Genomic DNA, 23268 nt, shown 5'->3' with positions numbered 1-23268 from the left:
ATTTTAATGGACAGAATAACAGTTTCATTTTGTTTCTCCCTAGACAAATGAGTAATATGGATAAAATGAACACATTTACATGGTGTCCGGGTGCCTTCCTGATAGGTTGTTAAGGTTGTGTTAGGAATTAGGAGGACTCAGTCACTTTTTTGTAATCAAACTGCCAATTTCTCCCTTTTATTGATAAGATGTGGTGACAGCCGACAACCTGCATGGCTTGAAGAGGGATTTGGATAACTTCATGGAGGAGAGGTCTATCAACGGCTACTAGTCTGAGGGCTATAGGCCACCTCCAGCCTCAGAGGCATTATGCCTCTGAGTACCAGTTGCCTGGGAGTAAAAGCCCGAGAGAGGGCATGCCCTCACCTCTTGCCTGTGGGCTTACCAGCAGCACCTGGTGTGCCAGTGTGTGAAAGGACGCTGGACTAGATGGGCCTTGGGCCTAATTCATCAGGGCTGTTCTTATGTTCTTATTCAGAATTATTTCCTTACCACTCTCTATCATTAGTTGCCCAATGTTGTTTTTCTTATCTTTTTTCTGACTGCAGGACTGCAAGTTGTTATACTGACACTGTATTAGCTGGATATCAAACTCTTGCCTCAGAAAGCTCCACTAAAATTGCTCTGAAGGTTGTTTCTCTCCATTCCACACTTCTCTAGGCTTTCCTCTTTGTGACCTCAACAGCCTGTTTTTCTTTTTGAATTTCTCTTCCCTTAATTCTCTCTCTTTCCCTGTCCATCCTCAGGCAACTGTAAAAAGCACCTCCAGCTGAACCAGGTGTGTAGGTAGGGGTCGTAGATGGGGAGAGTGGGCTTGTGTATGCTCCTTTCCCCACCAGCCATACTCCTTGCTTATGACATCATATGCAGGGGACATGGTAAGCACCTAGAAGGGCCCAAGCAGCCCTCTAGAGCTCAGTTCCCAACTGGCTTCATTGTTGGCTGGCTGTTTACTTCATTCTTTCCAGTGAGGGAGAGAATGAAGAAAACACCCAGCTGACAACAGCTGGCTGGGAATGAGGCTGGTTGGAGATTGTGGGGAGGGGTGAGGGGCAAGCCAGGTGGCTCCAGGAGCTGGATGGCTTGGGTTCTTTGAACCCATATGCCCAATTGTAGCTCTGCCCCGAGCTGAACTCTCCTTCTCTCGTCACTTTTCTTCTTTCTTCTATCTACAGTAAGCCCAGTCAAAGCCACATCCCTTGGCAACACCTGTTAGCAACTGTTACTAGGTTAGGCTCCACATAACAACACAGCTGTCACGCCAAGAATAAAACCAATATCACCAACTAAACCAATTCTCCACAGTTCCCTGTATTCTTTGGAAAAAGCGATGTCCTTCAAGTGCTATGAATCTGATATGTATTTTGTCAGGGAGCTGTACTCTTTATAAGCTTGAAGATGAATACAACAAACTCTTTCAACTTCAGATTAATTGGTAATTCAACATTTAGCAAAAATAAATTTGTAGCAGGAACAAACTATTCCAGAAAGATTTATTTTGTTACTAATTGAATTAAAACCTGCCCTGACAAATCTGCCTGTGGGCCTGCTGGTCTTTTTGCCAGGCATTCTCACAACAAATCTAATTAAATACAAATTCACGATCCTACTAACAGATGGAGCTCTTTCCTATGGATTTTTCACTAACTAAAAAGCTTAAAAAATGAAATAAGAAAGCAAATGAGGAATATGATCTAACTTTGCAACTTATTTTGCATTATGGTTGTATCAATGGGAGAAAATTGGGATAAGAAGCTTCACACATTTGTATAAGTGCAGTATGAACCTGTATGAGTTTACTTGGCAGTAGGACTCACTTAGGAGCTAGTCTCACTGAACTCAGAAAGTGTGTGCAAGACTACAGGTTTAGAATAGAAATGTTAGTAAAGATTAGAATGGAAGTACTTCGGAAGATATTTCGTGGTTCTCCCAACCCCGTCTGTTTAAAGGAAGGGGTTTTTTGAACATAGGTTTTCTCTCTTGTTTATTCTCCCATACTAGTTACACATGTGAATATTCTAATCCAGGGATGGGCAACTTGCTTTGCGCTCAGAACTACATTGGAAATTATCTTGTATTTTTATACGGTATCATTAATTTACATGGTGTTTTACAGAGTACAGTAAGCAAAAGACAAGATGTAGCTCTAAGAAGCTTACACTCTAAATTTAAAGTTGGGAAAACAGTGAGAGGATAACAAACCTCTCTACCCTGTGGCTGCTTTGAAATAAAAACAAACAAACAAACAAGCAGTTCAAGTGGAACATCTGATCATAGGTCTCTGAAATCAAGCCTGTTTGGGTCCTGAATAGGGATTTGAACCCAGGACCCCAGCTCAAGATCAGCACTCTATCCAGTACTGAGCACTGACTCCCAAGCAGATTATTAAAAAAGGTTGCTTCTCTGTCCCTATGCACCCCAGCTTTGTGGATGTTCAGATACCAAACATTGCCTGTGATACCCTTGATTTTGGAAACCCCAAAGAGATACAAATTGTGTCCTAATTATTCTGCCAGCCAACTATAGACAATAAATACTGTATGAATATCTCCTCTTCTAGAAAAGCTTCCTAAATACTGATTTCTGTAAACATTTTGGGATACTTAAGTGCTTGGTCCTATCTAATTCACATTCACAACAAACCTTTGAAGGCATGTCCTTATTTTACAGATGGGACTCTGAGTCTGAGGGATAGTGACTTGCAGAAGGCCACTCCGTGAATCCAGGTCTGAGCTGAGATGTGATCCCTTATTTTCCAGATCCATATACAAGCCCTGATTTAAAAGATTTTTGTAGTTAACAATGATTCCATGGTTGCTTGCCCCCACACTGCTAGGGTATAGGGGTGTGCAATTCGGGATTTCAGGTGATTCGGCTCGGATCCGAACCGAATCACCCCTGTTCTGTTTTGTGCCCGAATCTGGGTCACCCGAATCACCCTTGATTCGGTTCGGATTCGGATTTAATCCGAATCCGAATCCAAATCGATTCAGGGGGTAAAAAGGGGCCCAGGGGCAAAATTTTGGGGTGGGGTGGTGGTGCCCAATGGGTAGAGTCTACCACCCCAATTTCAGGGGGATTGGGCAAAATCCTGATTTTTGGTGAATTTTTAAAGTTTTAGTGACTTTGGGGCAGTTCGGAGGCATAGCATGGGATCTGGGCAAAAGCCGTGGGGTGGGGTGGTAGTGCCTAATGGGTGGAGGCTACCACCCCAATTTCAGGGGGATTGGGCAAAGGGCTGATTTTTGGTAAATTTTTGAAAATTTCATGTCTTTGGGGCAGATTGGGGCATATTGGGGCAGAAAGTGGGGCCTGGGGCAGAATAGTGGGGTGGGGTGGTAGTGCCTAATGGGTGGAGGCTACCACCCCAATTTCAGGGGGTTTGGACAAAGGGCTGATTTTTTGATAATTTTTGAAGTTTTTGTGACTTTGGGGCAGTTTGGGGGCAGAAAGTGGATCTGCCCCAAAATAGTGGGGTGGGGTGGTAGTGCCTAATGGGTGGAGGCTACCACCCCAATTTCAGGGGGATTGGGCAGAGGGCTGATTTTTTGAGAATTTTTGAAGTTTGGGTGTCTTTGGGGCAGATTGGGGGCAGAAATTGGATCTGCCCCAAAGGAGTGGGGTGGTAGCCCCACCTCAGAAAAGGTGTGAATTCTCATTCTATCATAGCAAATGAGATATTTTTCAATTAAACAACTCTCATGACCCCACTTTCACTTTTTCACACTTTCCTTTACTATGAGTAATATGAGGAAGTAATCAATTTAGCACACTTCACCTTATGAAGACAAACCTCATACAAATAAATTCACCATAATTCACCCCTCTGCCCAATCACTCTTAAATTGGGGATGGGTGGTAGCCTCCACCCATTAGGCACTATCTACCAGCCCACCCCACTCCTTTGGGGCAGATCCACTTTCTGCCCCCAATCTGCCCCAAAGACACCCAAACTTCAAAAATTCTCAAAAAATCAGCCCTCTGCCCAATCCCACTGAAATTGGGGTGGTAGCCTCCACCCATTAGGCACTACCACCCCACCCCACTATTTTGGGGCAGATCCACTTTCTGCCCCCAAACTGCCCCAAAGTCACAAAAACTTCAAAAATTCTCAAAAAATCAGCCCTTTGTCCAAACCCCCTGAAATTGGGGTGGTAGCCTCCACCCATTAGGCACTACCAACCCACCCCACTATTCTGCCCCAGCCCCCACTTTATGCCCCAATATGCCCCAATCTGCCCCAAAGGCATGAAAATTTCAGAAATTTACCAAAAATCAGCCCTTTGCCCAATCCCCCTGAAATTGGGGTGGTAGCCTGCACCCATTAGGCACTACCTCCCCACCCCACTCCTTTTGCCCAGATCCCATGCTATGCCCCCGAACTGCCCCAAAGTCACTAAAACTTTAAAAAATCACCCAAAATCAACCGTGAACCGAATCACCCGAATTTTTCATGCCCGAAATTCGTGTGATTCGGCTCGTGCCCGAAAAATATCGGGGGACATCGGGGGTGATTCGGTTCGGCCCCGAATCACCCGAAATTGTTCGTTTCGGGCACAGATCGTTCTGTGCCCGAAATTTTTTGCACATCCCTACTAGGGTAGCTTATCAGATCTCCCACCAGAGTGGTTTGGCCAGCTGGCATAGTTCTGAAGCATACATGCTGCCTTAACCTTTTGGCAGACATTTTATATGTAACCTTAATGACCTGGGAGCAGCCACATGAGCAGCAGCTTCCATGCTGCTAACTATCGTTTAAGTTGGACCCAGCGCTTTGTCCATTGGGCCGTACTGTGTTCAGTCAATTATTTCTATCGGATGGATTATTTTCCTTCTGTTGTATTTGACCTGTTCTTATGGATGGAACGGCTGCTTCAGATCCTTCAAGAACAGCCTGCCCTATCAACATGGTTAGTGAAATATATTCAAAGGGGGATCTAAGAGCGTGAAAGGGCTCTAATGAGGATACAAATCTGGATATGAAGATAGCTGAATCTGGTGGTGATTTAGATTTTATGAGTATCTTCATAAGTCATTTTAACCCTGCTGATGTGCACAGTGCAGAAAAGTTGCACTCCAAAGAATTAATGTTTTTCCCTCGTTAGACAAAAACAACATAATGGAAAGCCTTGTTAGCTTTTCTGTGGACTGTGCCTCTGCAGAGCTTCAGTGTACCATATATAATAACTGTTATCCCCACTTCAGAAAGTGCTATTGCACAGCTGAGTGATGGTTTGATGAAGAACAGAGTTTCAGAGCCTTTTGTTTTTTCCATCTTTTTGGGGAGTTAACTGCTCATCATTCCCCATCTTGTCTTGCAGTGAGACTGCTATAGGGCAGTGCATTCAGAAATGATGCAGCTCCCGATTCCTAAATATTCAAACCTGGATGTATGTTCCACCAATATCAGTTGGACTTTTCTTCCAAGTCAATGTATTTTGCATTATGTGTTATGAAGTTCTGGGCTGATACTCACTTCAGGCAATTATGGTAACTATCGGAAGGAACAGGACCATGGGGAATTACCAGAAAGCAGGGATGAGAGGACAGCGAGTGTGTGTACAAGAGGGTGAAGGGCTGACAACCTGACAAAATATGCTTGTGCAACAAAGGAAGTGCATACACATTTGCTGTGTTCCAGATTAAAGCAGATTAGGTGCTCGAATGTGGGAGGTGGGGTGGAGCATTTTTATCAGTTTCTTCCTCCATCTGAAGAGTACTATGACACCCTAACATATGCCCCTGAGAGTTGCACAGTCCACAGGTAGATTGGAAACAGAAGATACATGATCTTATGGGGAAAGTGAGGATTTCCTCAGTTCAGATGAGATGTAGAAGTATGCGGAAAGGAAATGCAAGTCACTCTTTGAAGAGAGGTCCCTGAGTGTGGCTCCCCTCTCCTAAGCCCTGTTCAATCATTCAGCCAAAAGATGCCCTACATGGGTAGAGTGTATAAAGCAGGTCTGGAAGTCCTTCCTGACACATCCCTTGCTTGCACTGATCATGGTTACGACAGCATCGCCAATCATGGAAGCGCCCACCATAATGGTTATGGCGTCTACCTCTTCAGAAGAACACTGTTGTAAACATGAGCAGTGCTGCTGAGGGGGTTCAGTGGCACACTGGGCAGGACTTCCAGACCCTGCTGGCCCCTTGGGAATGTACACCAGAGCTACCAGTGCACTGGAGAGAGGAGGGAGGTAAAAATCTCCTTTGGTTCCTCTTCTCATGGCCAGTGTGCCACTGTCACTGACCTGGCCAGGCGAGAAAGGTGAGTTGGGCTTTGGGAAAAGTGGGGGGAGAATTCACATTGGTTCAGAAAAATAAGCTGAGTCAACTGAGGGGTTTCTTTTCTTTTCTTTTTTCTTTTAGAAGTCACTCAGAAATTAGTAGCCTTATTTCTGAGCCAATCTGACCTAATCTGGTCATGAGGGCAGGTTTTGGCCATCCCTGCTCCCAGGGTTGCCAGGCCTTAGGCAACAGATATTGCTCTTTGGAAAGTCTCTCTCCTCACAAATCTGTTCATGGTTTATTTGTAATTCTGAGGTCCTATGGTGGGGATGACGGACACTTTGTTGTTGTTTTAGCATTTTCTTTGTTCATGCATAAGAACAGCCATGCTGGACCAGGGCCCAAGGCCTGTCTAGTTCAGCATCCTGTTTCATACAGTGGCCCACCAGATGCCTCAGAAGCCCACAAGTAAGAGGTGAGGGTACACCCTCTCTCCTGCTGTTGCTCCCCTGCAACTGGTTTTTAGAGGTATCTTGCCTCTGAGACTGGATAGCCACTAAACTAGTAGGCAGCCATTGATAGACCTGTCCCCCATGAATTTATCCAAAACTCTTTTAGAGCTATCCAAGCTAGTGGCCATCATTCTTCCTGTGGAAGAAAATGCCATAGATTAATTATGTGCTATGTGAAAAAGTACTTCCTTTTGTTGGTCCTAAATTTCCTGGTCATCAGTTTTGTGGGATGAACCCTGGTTCTAAAGTTGTGAGAGAGGGAGAAAAAATTCTTTCTGTCCACTCTCTCTACTCTATCCATAATCTTATACACCTCTATCATGTCTCCCCATAGTAACCTCTAAAGAACCCCAGATGCTGTAGCCTTTCTTCATAAGGAAGATGCTCCAGGCCCCTGAACATCTTGGTTGCCCTCTTCTGCACCTTTTCCAGTTCTGCTATGTTCTCCTTAAGATATGTTGGTGATCAGAACTGTATGCAGTACTCCAAACGTGGTCACTCCATAGATTTGCATAAGGACATTATAATAGTAGCATCTTTTATTTTCAGTCCCCTTCCTAATGATCCCTAGCATGGAATTTGCCTTTTTCACAGTTGTTGCACACTCCATTAAGCAAAACAGAAAATGTACACCCAACTGTGTAGCTTTCCTACGTGGTTGATTTGGCTAAACAGTCATCTAAATTCGAAGAATTTATTTAATGACTGGAGTGGAAACTTTTGTTTCAGATAAGATTTCTTTCCTTTCCTTTAAAAATAAATAAATAAATTCACTACTCCTAGTATTGGCATAGAATCTCTTATGTTACAGTAAAAATGGGGCTTGTTGCGCACGCACACACAGAGTTTGTTTTTTAATCATCCTGAATAGAATTTCCCTTTGTTTTCCATTATTTCTTTCTGCACATACAGTATTGATTTTCATCAGCCAAGGCTGCATGTGCTCAGTCTCGGCAGGCTAGCAGGAAATGACATGTCAGAGATGTACACAGCTGTCAAATTTGGTCCTGGTGTCTGAGATATATAAGCTATAAGGAGTTGCCTTCAGCCATGGTTTGTTAAATCTAGTACTATCTGCATCGACAGGCAGCATCACTGCGAGGTCTCAAGCAGGATTCTTTTCCAGTCCTCCTATCAGATATTTTATCTGTAGAAGCTGGGGACTGAACCTGGGACTTATGGCATACAAAGCATTTGCTATATGGGCTCTTTTCAAGGAATATATTTTTCTGAAGGGAGGTTTGTAAGACTGTGTAGGTAACAGCACTCACCATATGCTTAGAGGCACACATTACCAGTCTTCTTAAACATTGCTGTTACATGAATCCTCAGATTTTTCTGTTCCCATAAAAACAGCACTGCTGGATCAGGCCCAAGGCCTAGCTAGTCCAGTATTCTCTTTCACACAGTGGTCCATGAGATGCAGGTGAGGGCTTGCCCTCTTCCCTGCTGCTGCTCTCCTGCAACTGGTATTGAGAGGCATCATGCCTCTGAGGCTAGAGGCCTCAGACTACACAGGTAGTGGACTGGCATATGGAGGACCTAGCCGGATTATGTTTCCATGGTTATGATTTTGTGAGCCAGTACAATATCTCAGACTTGACATCATGCTCCCATGGTGGGAATAACATGGACCATCAAATCTCCTCACTTTTTGGAGTTCAATTGGAGCCACACCCATAATTATCTTGTGAACCAAAGGTTTTTGCTTTAAATTAATTTCCTTGCTTTTTTAAAATGGAGGGTGCCATAGTGGCATTAAAAGGTCAGAGGGGGCTCTATGGTGGCTGGAGTGATCTCATAGCAGCCAAAATGGCCTCATGGCAGCAAGAGTGGCCCACATGGCTGCCAGGATGGGCCCATTACCCACCAGTTCTGTCTGTCAAGTAGCTGAAGTACAGGCAGAATATCATCAGGTGCTGCTTGCACCCTCAGATACTAGCCAAAGTTGCACATGTTAAGTGTCTACCTGTCACACAATTGTTAAATGTCCTGGCCGCTCTGGCCCTGATAAGAAACTCAAGAGCCCTTCCCCCTTTTGTTAACCAAGATTGGTAAGTTGTACTGAGGCCTGTCAGTTCTGAGGTAAAGTGAACAAAACAGAAGCAGCTAGATGTAAGAAGCGAGGCCTATGTGATACGAATATGAAAAAATGTGATTGAGCCAGTTGTCCGATTTACCTCAGAGACATGACTGTGATGGTTAGTGGTGAAAGAGTTTCCCAGCTAGCCCCTTCAGAAACCACTTTCACAGCTGTTTCTGAGGCAACAATGCCAGAAACTGTTTATACTCCATCCTCAGTCTGCACACACACTCCTTTCATCCGCCCTTTCCTTCTCATTAACATTCTAACTGAACTGAGCATGACTGAATTTGCCGCTAGGGCACCTTCTTTTTTCTTAAGTTAGTGAAATTCAAAACATATGTATTTCATCAAACGTGTGAAAGTGTGTCGTACAGAAGAAAGACCATCTAAAGCAGGCCTGCTCAACTTAGGCCCCCCAGCTGTTTTTGGACTACAACTCCCATAATTCCCAGCCACAGTGGCCAATAGCCAGGGATTATGGGAGTTGTAGGCCAACATCTGCCGGAGGGCCGAAGCTGAACAGCCCTGATCTAAAGAGACCTTTCTTGAAGCAATTGAGTCAGCCTGTGCTTTCCTGTTTGGATCCAAAACATCTCATTGTAAAAACAGGAGGGAAAGAACCAACTGTGCACTTGAGGTCTCCTGTAATAAATAACAAATAAAAATGTCTGCTTTTCAACTTTTTTTCCTCATAACTTAGCCATTTCCCCACAGATTTGATTAAAAAAAACCCAAGCTGACACAGTTCTTAACTGTCTGGAAAAACTGAAAACTAACAAATCACCAGGGCCGGATGGCATCCATCCAAGAGTCCTCAAAGAACTCAAACGTGAAACTGCTGACCTCCTTGCAAAAATATATAACTTATCCCTGCAATTAGGCTCTATACCGGACTGGAAAGTAGCCATGTAACACTGATTTTCAAAAAGGGATCCAGGGGCAATCCGGGAAATTACAGGCTGGTTAGCTTAATGTCCATTGCAGGGAAATTGATGGAAAGTATCCTCAAGGAATTTTTTTTTTTAATTTGGTCACAGACCACATTAACAAATAACAACAATTAATAGCATTAATAATCTTCAATGAAGAAATTGTAAAGCAATTGTAAAGCACATAGAAGAACAGGCTCTGCTGGGAGAGAACCAGCATGGCTTCTGCAAAGGTAAATCTTGCCTCACGGACCTTTTGGACTTCTTTGAGAGTGTCAACAAGTGTGTGGATCAAGGTAATCCAGTTGACATAATCTACCTGGACTTCCAAAAAGCTTTTGACAAAGTTCCTCATCAAAGACTCCTGAGAAAACTTAGCAGTCATGGGATAAGGGGACAAGTAAATGTGTGGATTGCTAACTGGTTGAAAGACAGAAAACAGAGGGTATGGATAAATGGAGAGTTTTCACAATGTAGGGAAGTAAGAAGTGGGGTCTCCCAGGGATCTGTACTGGGACCGGTGCTTTTTAATTTATTCATAAATGATGTAGAAGTTGGGGTAAGCAGCGATATGGCCAAATTTGCAGACGATACCAAACTATTTAGGGTAGTGAAATACAAAATAGATTATGAGGAGCTCCAAAAGGATCTCTCCAAATTGGGTGAGTGCAGGCGTGGGCTGTGAACGCGCCTCCGGGGGTTGGCGGGCAGCTTCTTTAAGTGTAAATGGAGCCGGTGCACCGTGCCGCCCAGCAGCTCCCGTGACGGGGAATTGCCTCCTCCATTCACCTGGCCATGGGTGGGGGCTCGCCTCTGTGGGAGCAAGGTGTGTGGCAGAGGTGATTCCCCGCCGTGGGCGCTGCTGGGCGGCATGGAGCACTGGCTCCATTTACGCTTATATAAGCTGCCCACCGCCCCCCTCGGAGTCACGTTCACGGTCCGCGCCTGGGTGAGTGGGCAGCAAAATGGCAAATGCAGTTCAGTGTTGGCAAGTGTAAAGTGATGCACATTGGGATGAAAAACCCCAACTTCAAGAATACGTTGACGGTATCTGAGCTGTTGGTGACTGACCAGGAGAGAGATCTTGGGGTCGTGGTGGACAGCTCGTTGAAAGTGTCAACTCAATGTGTGGCAGCTGTGAAAAAGGCCAATTCCACGATAGGGGTCATTAGGAAGGGGAATGGAAATAAAAATGCTAATATTATAATGCCCTTATACAAAACAATGGTGCGGCCACACCTGGAGTACTGTATACAATTTTGGTCACCGCATCTAAAAAAGAACTGGAAAAGGTGCAGAAGAGGGCAACCAAGATGATCAGGGACCTAGAGCACCTTTCTTACAAGGCAAGGCTACAATATCTGGGGCTATTTAGTTTAGAAAAAAGATGACTGTGTGGAGACGTGATAGAGGTCTGTAAAATCATGCATGGTGTGAAGAAAGTGGATAGAGAGAAATTCTCTTCCCTCTCACATAACACTAGAACCAGAGGTCATCCTATGAAATTGATTGCCGGGAAATTTAGGACCAGGAAACGGAAGCATTTTTTCACACAACGCATAATCAACTTGTGGAATTCTCTGCCACAAGATATGGTGACAGCCAACAACCTGGAAGGCTTCAAGAGAGGTTTGGATAACTTCATAGAGAAGAGGTCTATCAACAGCTACTAGTTGGAGGGCTATAGGCCACCTCCAGCCTGAAAGGCAGGATGCCTCTGAGTACCAGTTGCAGGGGAATAACAGCAGGAGAGAGGGTATGCCCTCAACTCCTGCCTGTAGCCTTCCAGCAACATCTGATGGGTCACTGGGTGAAACAAGATGCTGGACTAGATGGGCCTTGGGCCTGATCCAGCAGGGCTTTTCTTATGTTCTTAGTTGTTGAGCAGGCGAGTGTAACAACACCCCTTCTGGCATGCATAATGCAAATAGAAAGCTTTGAAACACCACAGAAGGTTGGGGGCAGGAGAGGTCCATGTGAAATAAGCTAAAAGAATGCTCTTTTGCCTCTCCACCCATAATGTCTTTGTAATTGAAGCAACAAATCGTGGTTCTTTGTATAAGCCAAATACTGAATTTTAGACTTTTAATATCTGTATATATGAATATTCACAGGGGTTATTTATATGCCAGTGTGATACATTTCCTCGAATCATTTATGAACTGAATAGAGTTCTAACATTACTGAGTTACATCTTAATGCTATCAGTGTTCTCATTATCATCATAATCCATATGATGTTGTTGTTGTTGATGACGACCTCACCAGGCTCTGCCCATAACCTGCCAGATTCTGCCATGCTCTGCCAGTGACCCAGACATAACATACCATACTGGCATACCACTCCAACAATATTTCAAAATGATTTTCAATCTTATTTCATATTTTATTTTATTTTATTTTATTTTATTTTGTAGTTGGGATTTGGAACACTGTTGCTTATTCCCAGTTTCCTTTCAAACCCATTCCCCCTCAGAAACACACAGCTGTGAAATGGCTGTTGAAAAAAGAGTTTTAGACACTTTCCCCCTTAGAAGGAGAAGGGGTTATATCTGTCTTGGGGGAATATTCTTCAAACTGAGACGTTTCCCATTCTTATTGTTCAAGCACTCCTTCCCTCCTCACCACAGAGTTCCATTAGCTCCACCCAACTGCATGTCTGTTAACAGCATTCCACCCATGAACATTCTATCCCTTTGACTAACAGTGGGAATTTTGGCAGTGAGGTGAGTTTTTTTTTTAAGCTCCCTTAGATTTTTTTTCTTAGTGTTTTTGAACATCAACAAATCTGTATATCACCCCAAGTCTGCCAGTACGTCCAGCTCACCCACAAATGCTCTTGTAATCCACATTAAAGGATCATAATGTTTCCAGACAACAAAATTGTTTTAGCTATTTCTGAATGTGTGAATTTTCATCATGGTCCTCTGTTTTGTTGAATCTTGTAAGCACTGTTAAAATGTGAAATTTCATGTCCTATTTTATCTCTCTTTCTGTGTTTGTTGAATAAGTGCTTCTGCTGTATCCTGTAAAATGATTGCATTTTTTCTTCACTTTTGCAGGTTGTCTTAGTCTTCGCTCTTAGTATTGGTGCTCTTGTAATATACTTCATAGATTCGTCAAAGTGAGTATTCTAATACATTTCCTGTTCTCTCCCCCACCCCAAGCAATTATGAGACTTTAAATTGCTCCATTCATCTTCTTCAGCTCAAAGCTTTGTACTCATCACCTGCGTGCAATAAGAGAGGGCGGGGGAAAATTAAAATGCCAAACAGTCTCCCAGACTTAGTTGTAAAGATACAAGGCAATTTCTTTTGTAACTTTTGTCATTCTTTCATTTATCATATTTTGAGATGGAAAGGGGGAGAGGAAGAAAGAGAAATAATTCCTATATTTTCAGAATATGCATATCAGGCAAATTTTATTCTTGCAGACAGTCAGTAATATTTGCATATTCATGGTATAACCAGAATACAGAATAACATAGGAAAGGAGATCTGATCTGTGAAAATACAGATCTGTAAGAATCATATGTGTGTATCTATGAGGACCTAACTAAATATTGTAGTCAATGTGCAGCTACCACTGAATGCAGCCACCATGCAACTAGTCATCCACCTCCCATCCCCTCTATAATATCTTGCAGCCACCATGCAACTAGTCATCCACCTCCCATCCCCTCTATAATATCTTGTGATGTCACTGTGTTGCACATTCCCCCACCTTTGGCAGCTAATGACAATGAGAGTAGGGAACACAGAGTATTGTGACATCATAACACAAGAGAAACTCTGCTCGATATTACCAGGAAGGAAGCAGCCATTTTCAGTGGCAAGTGTGCATTTCCCTTAATACCTGTCCTCAAGAATGTCAGCAATCGCTCATAAAATTCAGCTGATAAATTCTTCCAAGGTGACATCAAGCAGTGTCATCCAGTCTGTTGAGGAAAGGAGCATATGGAAAATGATCTAACACTTTCTTCTGCAGTTGACGACAGATGGTGATGGCTTGTGGGGTGATATTGTTTCTAAACGTCCCAAGGTTTAATCACAATGCCTTTCTGTAATTTGATAATGCAAATAATGATAGTGTCTTTTTAAGTGATAATCTATATGATTATAATTTCTCTTTGATTCTATTAATAATCACATCTGCAGTTTCATCTGTAAGATGATCGACTTGGCTGTGGTTTTTATGCAAGATGTGTCCATTACTTTAGCCATCCAGATGATTGTGTGTACTAACTAGTGCTTAACATTTGGCCCTCCTCACACATTATGGGTACAATCCACCAAAAGTTAATGAGTTTCGATGAGAGAGATTTAAGCAGGTGGTTAACTTTCCCTTTGAAATCAATTTTGTGCTTCGGTTTGGCTGGATCATGCCCAGTTTACATTTGGAATGTGAATGTAACGAAGTAAACATGTATATCATACAGGTATGTTTGTCAGGGAGCTGGGATTGTTTGCAGCAGTAATGACTGCCACATAATGTGGGGGGGGGGTCCTACAATGTTGGGGGTTGATGAATGTGGTTTAAGTTATATTCTGTAGTCTACTGTGCAAGGCAAAACCCAGATAGGTGCCAATATCATGGCGCCACTGCAGCACCATGCATTTTAGTGTTGTACCAAATATTTTCTAATTTGAGATTTGCTTTGAAAATAGGACTGCCAATGCAGTTGAACACATTCCCAAAAAATACTCACCCAAAGTGGTGTGTTGATTGCATTCTGTGCCCTGATTTCATCTTAGCTGCTGCTCCATCTTTGAACCATCTTCCTTCTCTTTCTTTGCCTTCACTGTGGTCAGCCTAATTTACCCTCGCCACTATTTTATCCTATTGGCTGTGGTAACCCACCTGATTTTGTTTCAATGCCTATCCATTATATTGTAATGTCAGATGTATAATCATGACATCATCAATGCAATCATATGGGTCACCACAGCAAATAGGATTCAATAAAAGTGTGGATAAATGAGCCAAGTACAGTAAGGGTAAAGGAAGTGTTAACCCAGAAATGGATTTTGTAATAACCCACAAAAGAGTTAACCCAGTTCTGGATTTGAAGGTCTTGAAATACCAAATATCCCTTACTGTGTGTGGGTAGATGATGAAGTGCCACACACTGATGATAATGAGCAATTTCAGTAACTCCACCTCACTGACTAGTGTGGGAAAGGGACAAAAGGGAAAGAGAGAGAAGGATAAGCATGCTCAACAAACTGCCTGTGCAGGAAGTGCAAGGCCATCATACTCTGCCTAGGATGCTAACTAGAAACAGGATGTTGACTACCTTGCACCCATTCTAGTGCGCTACAGTATATGCCTGTACATAGAGTCACTGCTAAGTAGTTCAAGGCCATTAGCTTCAGTGGAATTCAGTTTACCAGGAATTCTCCAAGGCATTTCAAAATCAGTGATGCTTCCAAATCTCAAAAAAATGGGTGATTGGGGATTATGTGTGCTGGAACAGAAATGCATATATCCCTGCTGAATCCATTCCAACTTAGGCCCAGAGCTCTCAGAAGTTCGGGTTCCGTTCAGAAGGTGCTTGATTCTGTAACATCCCTCTCTACTGATTCATCCAGTCCTCAATATACCTTACATGTTTGGGAGCATCAATTGACACTGTGAAGCACTGTGAAGCATTTTCCCATGCTTCCTGGTGTCCATTTCCTTACATACCTGCAGGCCTTCAATATGATGAACTCTCTACTTCTTCCAGACCTCTGTCCTGCTAATTCTCCCTTGCACAGGTAATTTGGAAAGATGAGGGGAAAGTTAGAATTGGCAAGAAAGAGATGGGACCAGACCCCCACTGACCATACACAAGTTAGTTTGAGCATGATTTGTACTGGGCTTCAGCTAACTCGTTTTGTCAGGTTTGTTCTGAAGCAGACCAGGAGGAGGTCAGGTCACCCATAACTAGATAAAATTACACTGCTGTAGGAAGGAATATGCACTCCCCTTAATCATGAATATCATTCATTCTTGCTGTCAGGACAACGTGGAATTAGTCACATTCTGTTATTGTCAGTGTATGCTGCCTTTGAATGGAAAATGGCACAAAATTAATTTTAGATATGATTCCAAAGTATCTATAAATAGAGACCTATTGTCTGGGGCATGCTTAGAGCACAATTTAGAGTGCAGAAATGTCACCTTGTCTGGTGGAAAATTGACCAGGTGGCATCTCTACTCTCAGAATGCTATCACTGCTACACCATCATCTCATCTCATTTTCTGATGCAGAAAAATTGTCAGTTCTGGTAGTTTCAACAGGAACAGTCAGAGAATACTGTAGTAAATTATCTGCCTGCATTGATGTGGGACTGCCTCTGAAAGTGAATATTAGTAGAGCAGAAATGGGAGCTAATGGATAAGATGCATTTAGATCCTCAGAATATGGTTCAGTTTCATGTTCTTCTGACTTTCTGCATGTTGCTGCCCCAGCTTGTTACACTTCGGCAAGCTGTTAAATATTTAGACCTTGGATGAACCCAATACTGCCTGAGACATGCAGAGGCCAATTGTGCAGGTGTAGCGGCAGGGGTGTAGCTATAATTGAGCGAAAGGGTTCAAAGAACCCAGGCCCTTCAGCTCTTGACGACCACCCCAGATCCACCCCTCCCTATTTTCTTCATTTTCTCCCCCACTCCGAGGGGCTGCCAAGGAGAGGGGTGAACATGAGCCGCCTCTCCCCTAGCTATGCCCCTGCGTAGCAGCCTCCAAAATGGCTGCCTTGCCGGAGGGGAAAGGGCCAAATGGGTCGAAGAGCTGGCCAAATGGCTGGTGGCAGCATAAAGGAGGCTGGCAGGGGGAGGGGGAACCTCTGTGGACCACACACACATACCCCCGCCGCCTTCAACAACTCCCCTGAAGGGGGTAAGTAAAAAAATAATTTTTAATTTTTTTAAAAAATAAAAATCTCTGAACCCCCCGGACAGTCGGGGGGTGTTTGGTCTGGTTTGCTTCGACCTCAAATGGTCGAACCAAACAGGTTTGACCTCAAACCAGTTGGTACCTCCCTACTGGCAGGGCTTCATTTTAAAGATGAAAACTAACCATTTTGCCACTGTTGGAGGAGCTCCCGCTGCTGCCTCCCAAGTTTCTGCCACCACAGTGGCTGCCCCCCTCCACAGGAACTGGGTTTCATTTAAAAGGTACAAAATAAGCACACACAGAGATCCCCTATATTTGTAAAGGGGAATCCTAGTTGGATTCCCCTTTACAAGTATAACCCCCCATCTGAGCGGGTGGTGGTGGTCCAGTTTGAACCTAGACTGGCACCCCCCTCCCCTTTTGGGGGCAGATCTGGTTCAATCTCAGACCCCCTGAACCGGGCCAGCTTGATGACGAGTCTGGCTCTATGTGAGCTGACTCATACATCCCTACTGCAGTGTCTGATGTGGATGTGGAGGTGTCCAGCAACTTCTCTTATATGGTTAGGATGGATCAGTTTCAGTTTTTGACTCCTGATAATGTGGACAGGCTCTTTGGAATGATGTGGCCTGCCACCTGTTCTCTTGATCATTGTCCAACATGGCTTATATATCTAGCAGGGGTGTGTTGTAAAGGGCTTGGTAGATATTATAAATGCTTCTCTGAAGGAGGGTAGGATGCCTCCCTGTTTTTTTAATTATTATTTATTAATTATTTATCAAATTTGTACACTGCCCCAAACTTTCATCTCTGAATGGTTAACAATAGCATAAAACAAGTCAAAAACATATACAAAAACTTAAAACAATTTAAAAATTAAAAATAAACCAGAGATTTAAGTCTCATTAAAAAAAAAAAAGCTGAGAAATCTTGGGCGAAAAGATGGGTTTTCAGGTGTTCTTTTAAAACTGCCAGAGATGGGGAGGATCATATCTCAGCAGGAAGTACATTCCACAATCTCGGGACAATTACCGAGAAGGCCCGTCTCTGTGTAGACACTAAACGAGTTGGTGGTAACTGGAGACGGAACTCTTCAGATGCTTTCTTAAATACCCAAGGCCTAAGCCGTTTTGGGCTTTATAAGTTATAACTAGCACTTTGTATTTTGTCCAGAAACCTATTGGCAGCCAGTGTAGCTCCATCAGTAAAGGAGTAATGTGGTCTCTCCAAGATGACCCAGAGACCAACCTGGCTGTTGCATTCTGAACCAACTGACGTTTCCAGACTATGTACAAAGGCAGCCCCATGTAGAGCGCATTACAGAAGTCAAGTCTGGAGGTTACCATCAGATGTACCACTGTTTTGAGGTCATTGATCTCGAGAAACGGGAGCAGCTGGCATATCAGCCGGAGCTGATAGAAAGCACCCCTGGCCACCGCCTCAACCTGAGAAACCAGGGAGAGGTGTGAATCCAGAAGTATTCCCAGACTGCAAACCTGTTCCTTTTGGGGAAGTGTGACCCCGTCCAATCGACACCATCTGGAATCTGTCTGAGAGGTAGGAGCAGAACCACTGTAAAACAGTGCCTCCCACCCCCAACACCCTCAGATGTTCCAGAAGGATACTATGGTCGATAGTATCGAAAGTCGCCAAGAGATCCAAAAGGACCAACAGAGTCTCACTTCCTCTGTCAATTGCCAGTTGGAGATCATCCATCAGACCGACCAAGGCAGTCTCCACCTCATAGTCCTCCCGAACACCAGTTTGAAATGGGTCTAGATAATCAGTTTCCTCCAAGACTGCCTGGAGCTGAGAGGCCACCACATTCTCAATTACCTTGCCCAGCCATGGGAGGCTGGAAACAGGCCTATAATTGCTCAACTCTGAGGGATCTAATGCAGGCTTATTTAGAAGAGGTCTAATGATTGCCTCCTGCCCTCCCTCAGAGAAGCATTTATGATTTCCACCAAGTTGTCTACAACAGCCTCCCTGCTAGATCGAACAAGCCATGTGGGACAAGGGTCAAGAGAACAAGTGGTAGGCCTCACCACTCCAGGCAGCTTGTCCACATCCTCAGGAGTCACAAACTGAAACCGATCCAGTCGAATCACATAAGAGGAGTCGTTGGGCACCTCCAGTTCAGACATCAAATTAATTGTGGTGTCTCCATCTAGGTCGGCCCGAATCCGAGATATTTTATCTGCTAAAAGCTCTTTAAATACATCACAGTGGGTAACTGATGACTCCAAATTCTGGTTCAAGGGAGGTGTGGGTGGATACTAGTCCCCTCACAACCCTGAACAACTCAGCTAGACGTGAACTCAGAGAGGCAATATGGGCAGAAAAGAACTGCCTCTTTACTGCATGTATTGCCTGAGCATAGATCTTTAAATGTGCTCTATGTTGTAATCTGTCTGATTCTAGTCGAGTCTTTCTCCACTTGTGCTCCAGTCGCCTACCTTGCCGCTTCAGCCCCCGTAGATTTTCCGTATACCAAGGGGCCAATTTTGAAGCTGGTCGGAGGGGACGCTTGGGAGCAATCCTGTCTACTGCCTTGGTGAGCAAGTTGTTCCAATTCTCAATCAGGGCATCGACAGGATCACTGGCAAAGCCAACAATGAATCCCTCCAAGGCTTCTTGGAATCCTACTGGGGCCAAACCTAACCACAAGCCTCCCGCAACCAAGTCTCATTAATACATAACTGGTCAGCCCCTTCATCCATGACCAAATCATGAATGAGTTCAGGTTTATTTTGGACCAAACTGGCATTGCAGAGGAACAGGGTAAGGCTATGTGGGTTGTTGGCAGTGCTCCCTGAGGTCACAGAGCTGGCAGGACAGCTGGAAGGGGAGACAGCTATTAAATTTCTGACTACCCTTCCCCTGGAATGGCCTGCTGACATGCCAATATTACTACTTCTATTCCCCACCACTACTGAGATAGCTGACCCATAGTCAACGAAGGCACCACCTGGCCCCCCATCTCCAGACGAACCCAAACACAACAAGTTCAACCCAAGTCCCAAACAGCTTAAAAATGATTAAACAGAAGCCCTCTAACTCTCGCCCTCATTCTCTTCTGAAGTGGTTCCCCCAAAGGGGCCACAGGCAGCCTTCCTATAAAGCCCAAAGCTGAGCAGATGACCCGAGGAACAGCTGAGTCACTCAGGGGCTGATCTTGGTCTTAGTCCTCCACACACTCCCCACAGATGTTACCAAAGGTTGCAGCGCCACAGGGGAAGCAGGAGCAGGCAGGAAACAGCAGAAGGAGCCCCCAGCACCCTCCTGGTCTCTCACTCCAGGCAGCACTGGGTGGGAAGCAGATAGACTTCTCCCTCTCCTCTGCTGGGCTTCTAGCAACCTGAAGTCAAACAGCATTCCTATGAAGCCCAAGGCTGAGCAGATGACCCGAGGAACCTCTTCTGAAGAAGCCTGCATTGGATCCTTCAGAGTTAAGCAACTATAGGCCTGTCTCCAACCTTCTGTGGCTGGGCAATTGAGAGAGCAGTGACCTCCCAGCTCCAGACAGTCTTGGAGGAAATTGATTATCTAGACCAGTGGTTCCCGAACTGGGAGCCTTCAGATGTTGCTGAACTACAGCTCCCATCATCCCCAGCCACAATAAATTGTACCTGGGGCTGATGGGAGTTGTAGTTCAGCAACATTTGGAGGCTTCCAGTTTGGGAACCATTAATCTAGACCCATTTCAAACTGGCTTTTTGGCAGGCTATAGGGTGGAGACTGCCTTGGTCGGCCTGATGGATGATCTCCAATTAGGAACTGACAGAGTGTGTGGAACTCTTTTGGTCCTTTTGGATCTCTCGGTGGCTTTCAGTACCATCGATGACAGTATCCATCTGGAGCGTATGAGGGGCTTGGTGCTGTGAGGCACTGCTTTGCAGTGGTTCCGTTCCTACCTTTTGGGCAGAATCCAGATGGTGTCCCTTGGAGATTGTTGCTCTTCAAAATGTGAACTTTTATATGGTGTCCCTCAGGGCTCCATATTGTCTCCAATGTTGTTTAACATCTACATGAAACCACAGGGAGAGCTCATCTGGAGATTTGGTGCAGGGTGTTATCAGTATGCTGATGGCACCCAAATCTATTTCTCCATGTCAACATCATCATCAGAAGGCATAACCTCCCTAATGCCTGCCTGGAGGCAGGGATGGGCAGGATGAGGGATAACAAACTGAGACTGAATCCAAATAAGACTGAGAAATTTATTGTGCAGGGTCAGAACTCAGGAGACAATTTTGATTTGCCAGTTCTGGATGGAGTCACACTTTCAGAAGGAATAAGTACACGGTCTAAGTTTGCTTCTGGATCCTAACCTCTCCCTTGTGTCCCAGGTTGAGGCAGTGGCCAGAGGTGCTTTCTATCAGCTTCTGCTGATATACCAGCTGTTTATGTTTTCTTGAGATAAACATGCTCAGAACAGTGGCACATCTGCTGGTAACCTCCAGACCATGCTACTGCAACATGCTCTATGTGGGGCTGCCTTTGTACAAGTCCAGAAACTGCAGTTTGTATAGAATGTGGCAGCCAGGTTGTTCTCTGCATCATCTTGGAGACACCATATTGCTCCTGTAGTAAAGGAAGGCAGGCACCGGGGAAGGCAGCAGAAGCTCGCCTTTCCCGCAGACAATCCACGTGGCATTGCTCAGTGTGCGAATCAGTATTTTGCCCCCAGCCTAGAAGTATACAGCAACACTCTTCTGCAACTGGACAATGCAGGAAAAGATCAATAGTGGGATCCTAACTGAGAAATCCCAATAAGCACCTTTCAATGAAACTTCACATTCCCCAGAACATAATTTGAAAACCATGGATTTAGACCAGGTCTTCACAGCCAGCTTGCTACGGTTACCAGTTTGCCAAAACTGACTGTTTCTCCAGCTTTCCCCCCTTTTTCTCAGGTGGACAGGCAGCAAAGGTTAATTTCAAGTGATTTGGGGGGTGCTTCTAGGTTTCACTGCCTTACCACAAGACTTTGCCCCTTTACCACTGGGCTCTGGGATCTTCTCCAGTACCAGATTCCTCAGGGTTTTAGTGGCATCCGACCTGGTAATTCTACAGCCCACCAAATAAAACACAACCCTTCAGCCTTGTTTTACAGTCCAATATAAACTCAGTAAGCCTGTGTTTGGCACCTCTTTGTGACTGCAAAAATGGAAGGGGCTGGTCAAGCACGCAACAAAGGGCTACCATCCATGTCCCCTGCTGGGCAATGTTTGACTTGATGGGTTACATATTGTATAGATAAACTTTTTCCAAAATGTGGCATGGTCCTATACAGCTAGCATATATTACTTGATCTGAAACAAGCCACTCCTGCCCATGATTTTTTTTTTTTAATCAGTCCGAATCCAATGGTGATCACATTAGAAGTGATGTTTCCCCTGGTGTTCCTTTATCTGTATTATAGTAATACTCCTGACCTATTACTAATAACTGAACTATTTTGGATGCCAGTCAGCTTTGGGAGTCCCAACCTATGGGCTTCTAGAAACCTTTTGATTAACACATTTAATCCTCCTTCCTTCAGATAGGAACTTTTCCTTAATGGGAGATGCCTTTGGGGTTGCTTGAACTTTATATCGGTCACTTAATCAGTGCTTTACTCCAGCATCTAGGCTTCTTTTTCACCTTCTGAAAATAGCAGCACAATGAATGAAAGTTCATATCAAGAAAAATTGCTATCTTGAAGAATGTCAAAACAAGTTGCTATTAGAACTCTTCCCGTTCCTTCCTTTATTTGGGGGAAATTGCCTGTACTTATGTAGTGGCTACCCAGAAATGCTTTGCTCAGCTCTCTAGAGTAAGTCATTCTGACTCAATGTTTCACATTAAAGGCTGAACAGTAGTCTTTTAGGACAATGTACTATCAAATTGGGTGAAATATTAGCCCATTACACTTTCCAGATAGTCATGTTTAGTTGAAGCAGTGCCTTTTGTTGATCCCAATCCCCTTCATCAAGAATTGGTGGTCTTCATTTTTGATTATTGAAAAACAAAGAGTGAGTGGGAAGTCAACAAGAGGTGAATGAAGGAGTTTTCTATACTGTCAGGAAAAATGAGAAAGAACATTTCCTAGTGGATAATGAAAACAACAATGGTCAATGAAACTTGTGTAAAAAAAAGAGAGAGAGAGAGGATGTGTTAATAATTAATGCATATATTACAAATGATAGCTCCGGTTTAAGAAATGATATGATAGCAAACCATTTAAAACATGTTACATATTTAGCAATAGCCCTGTTAGTTTGTCTCTGTGATTAAAACAAAGTTCTGGAGAAATATAAAATGCCCGTGGCTGGAAACTTACAGCTTGTCAAGAGATGTTGGAGAAGTATTAAAATCCCAGTGAAATTACTGACCAATTTTAAAAGTACTATATTGCACAAGCCATTCCTGGACTTTTTTATCAAAGTGAAAAGTCTTCAGCACAAGAAACAAAATAATCTTGTCACATAATAACTGATACTAGCTTAACTCACACAGAGCATCTGTGTGCTAGTACTTGATTGCTCCCCTCACCCCCTGCCACAGCCCCCCATACCTCAGAGATCTCTCCACCCTCACCTGAGCCGCACTCCTGCTCCTCCTCCTCCATCCGGTTGCTT

At 44.1% G+C, this 23268-nt stretch overlaps 1 protein-coding gene across 17 annotated transcripts in view; it reads left to right on the top strand.

The window, feature by feature from the left end:
• The window catches only part of KCNMA1 (potassium calcium-activated channel subfamily M alpha 1), an 829029-nt gene that overhangs the window by 328447 nt on the left and 477314 nt on the right, over nt 1-23268 (top strand). For all 17 annotated transcript variants that reach the window (XM_053304540.1, XM_053304539.1, XM_053304531.1 and 14 more), the window contains exon 3: nt 12820-12881. In XM_053304540.1, the coding sequence (XP_053160515.1) occupies nt 12820-12881 (62 nt within the window). The remainder of the gene's footprint in view (nt 1-12819; nt 12882-23268) is intronic.

The sequence above is a fragment of the Hemicordylus capensis genome, chromosome 3, assembly GCF_027244095.1.
Source record: "Hemicordylus capensis ecotype Gifberg chromosome 3, rHemCap1.1.pri, whole genome shotgun sequence".
NCBI lineage: Eukaryota > Metazoa > Chordata > Lepidosauria > Squamata > Cordylidae > Hemicordylus > Hemicordylus capensis.
This window is presented reverse-complemented; position numbering and strand designations above follow the sequence as displayed.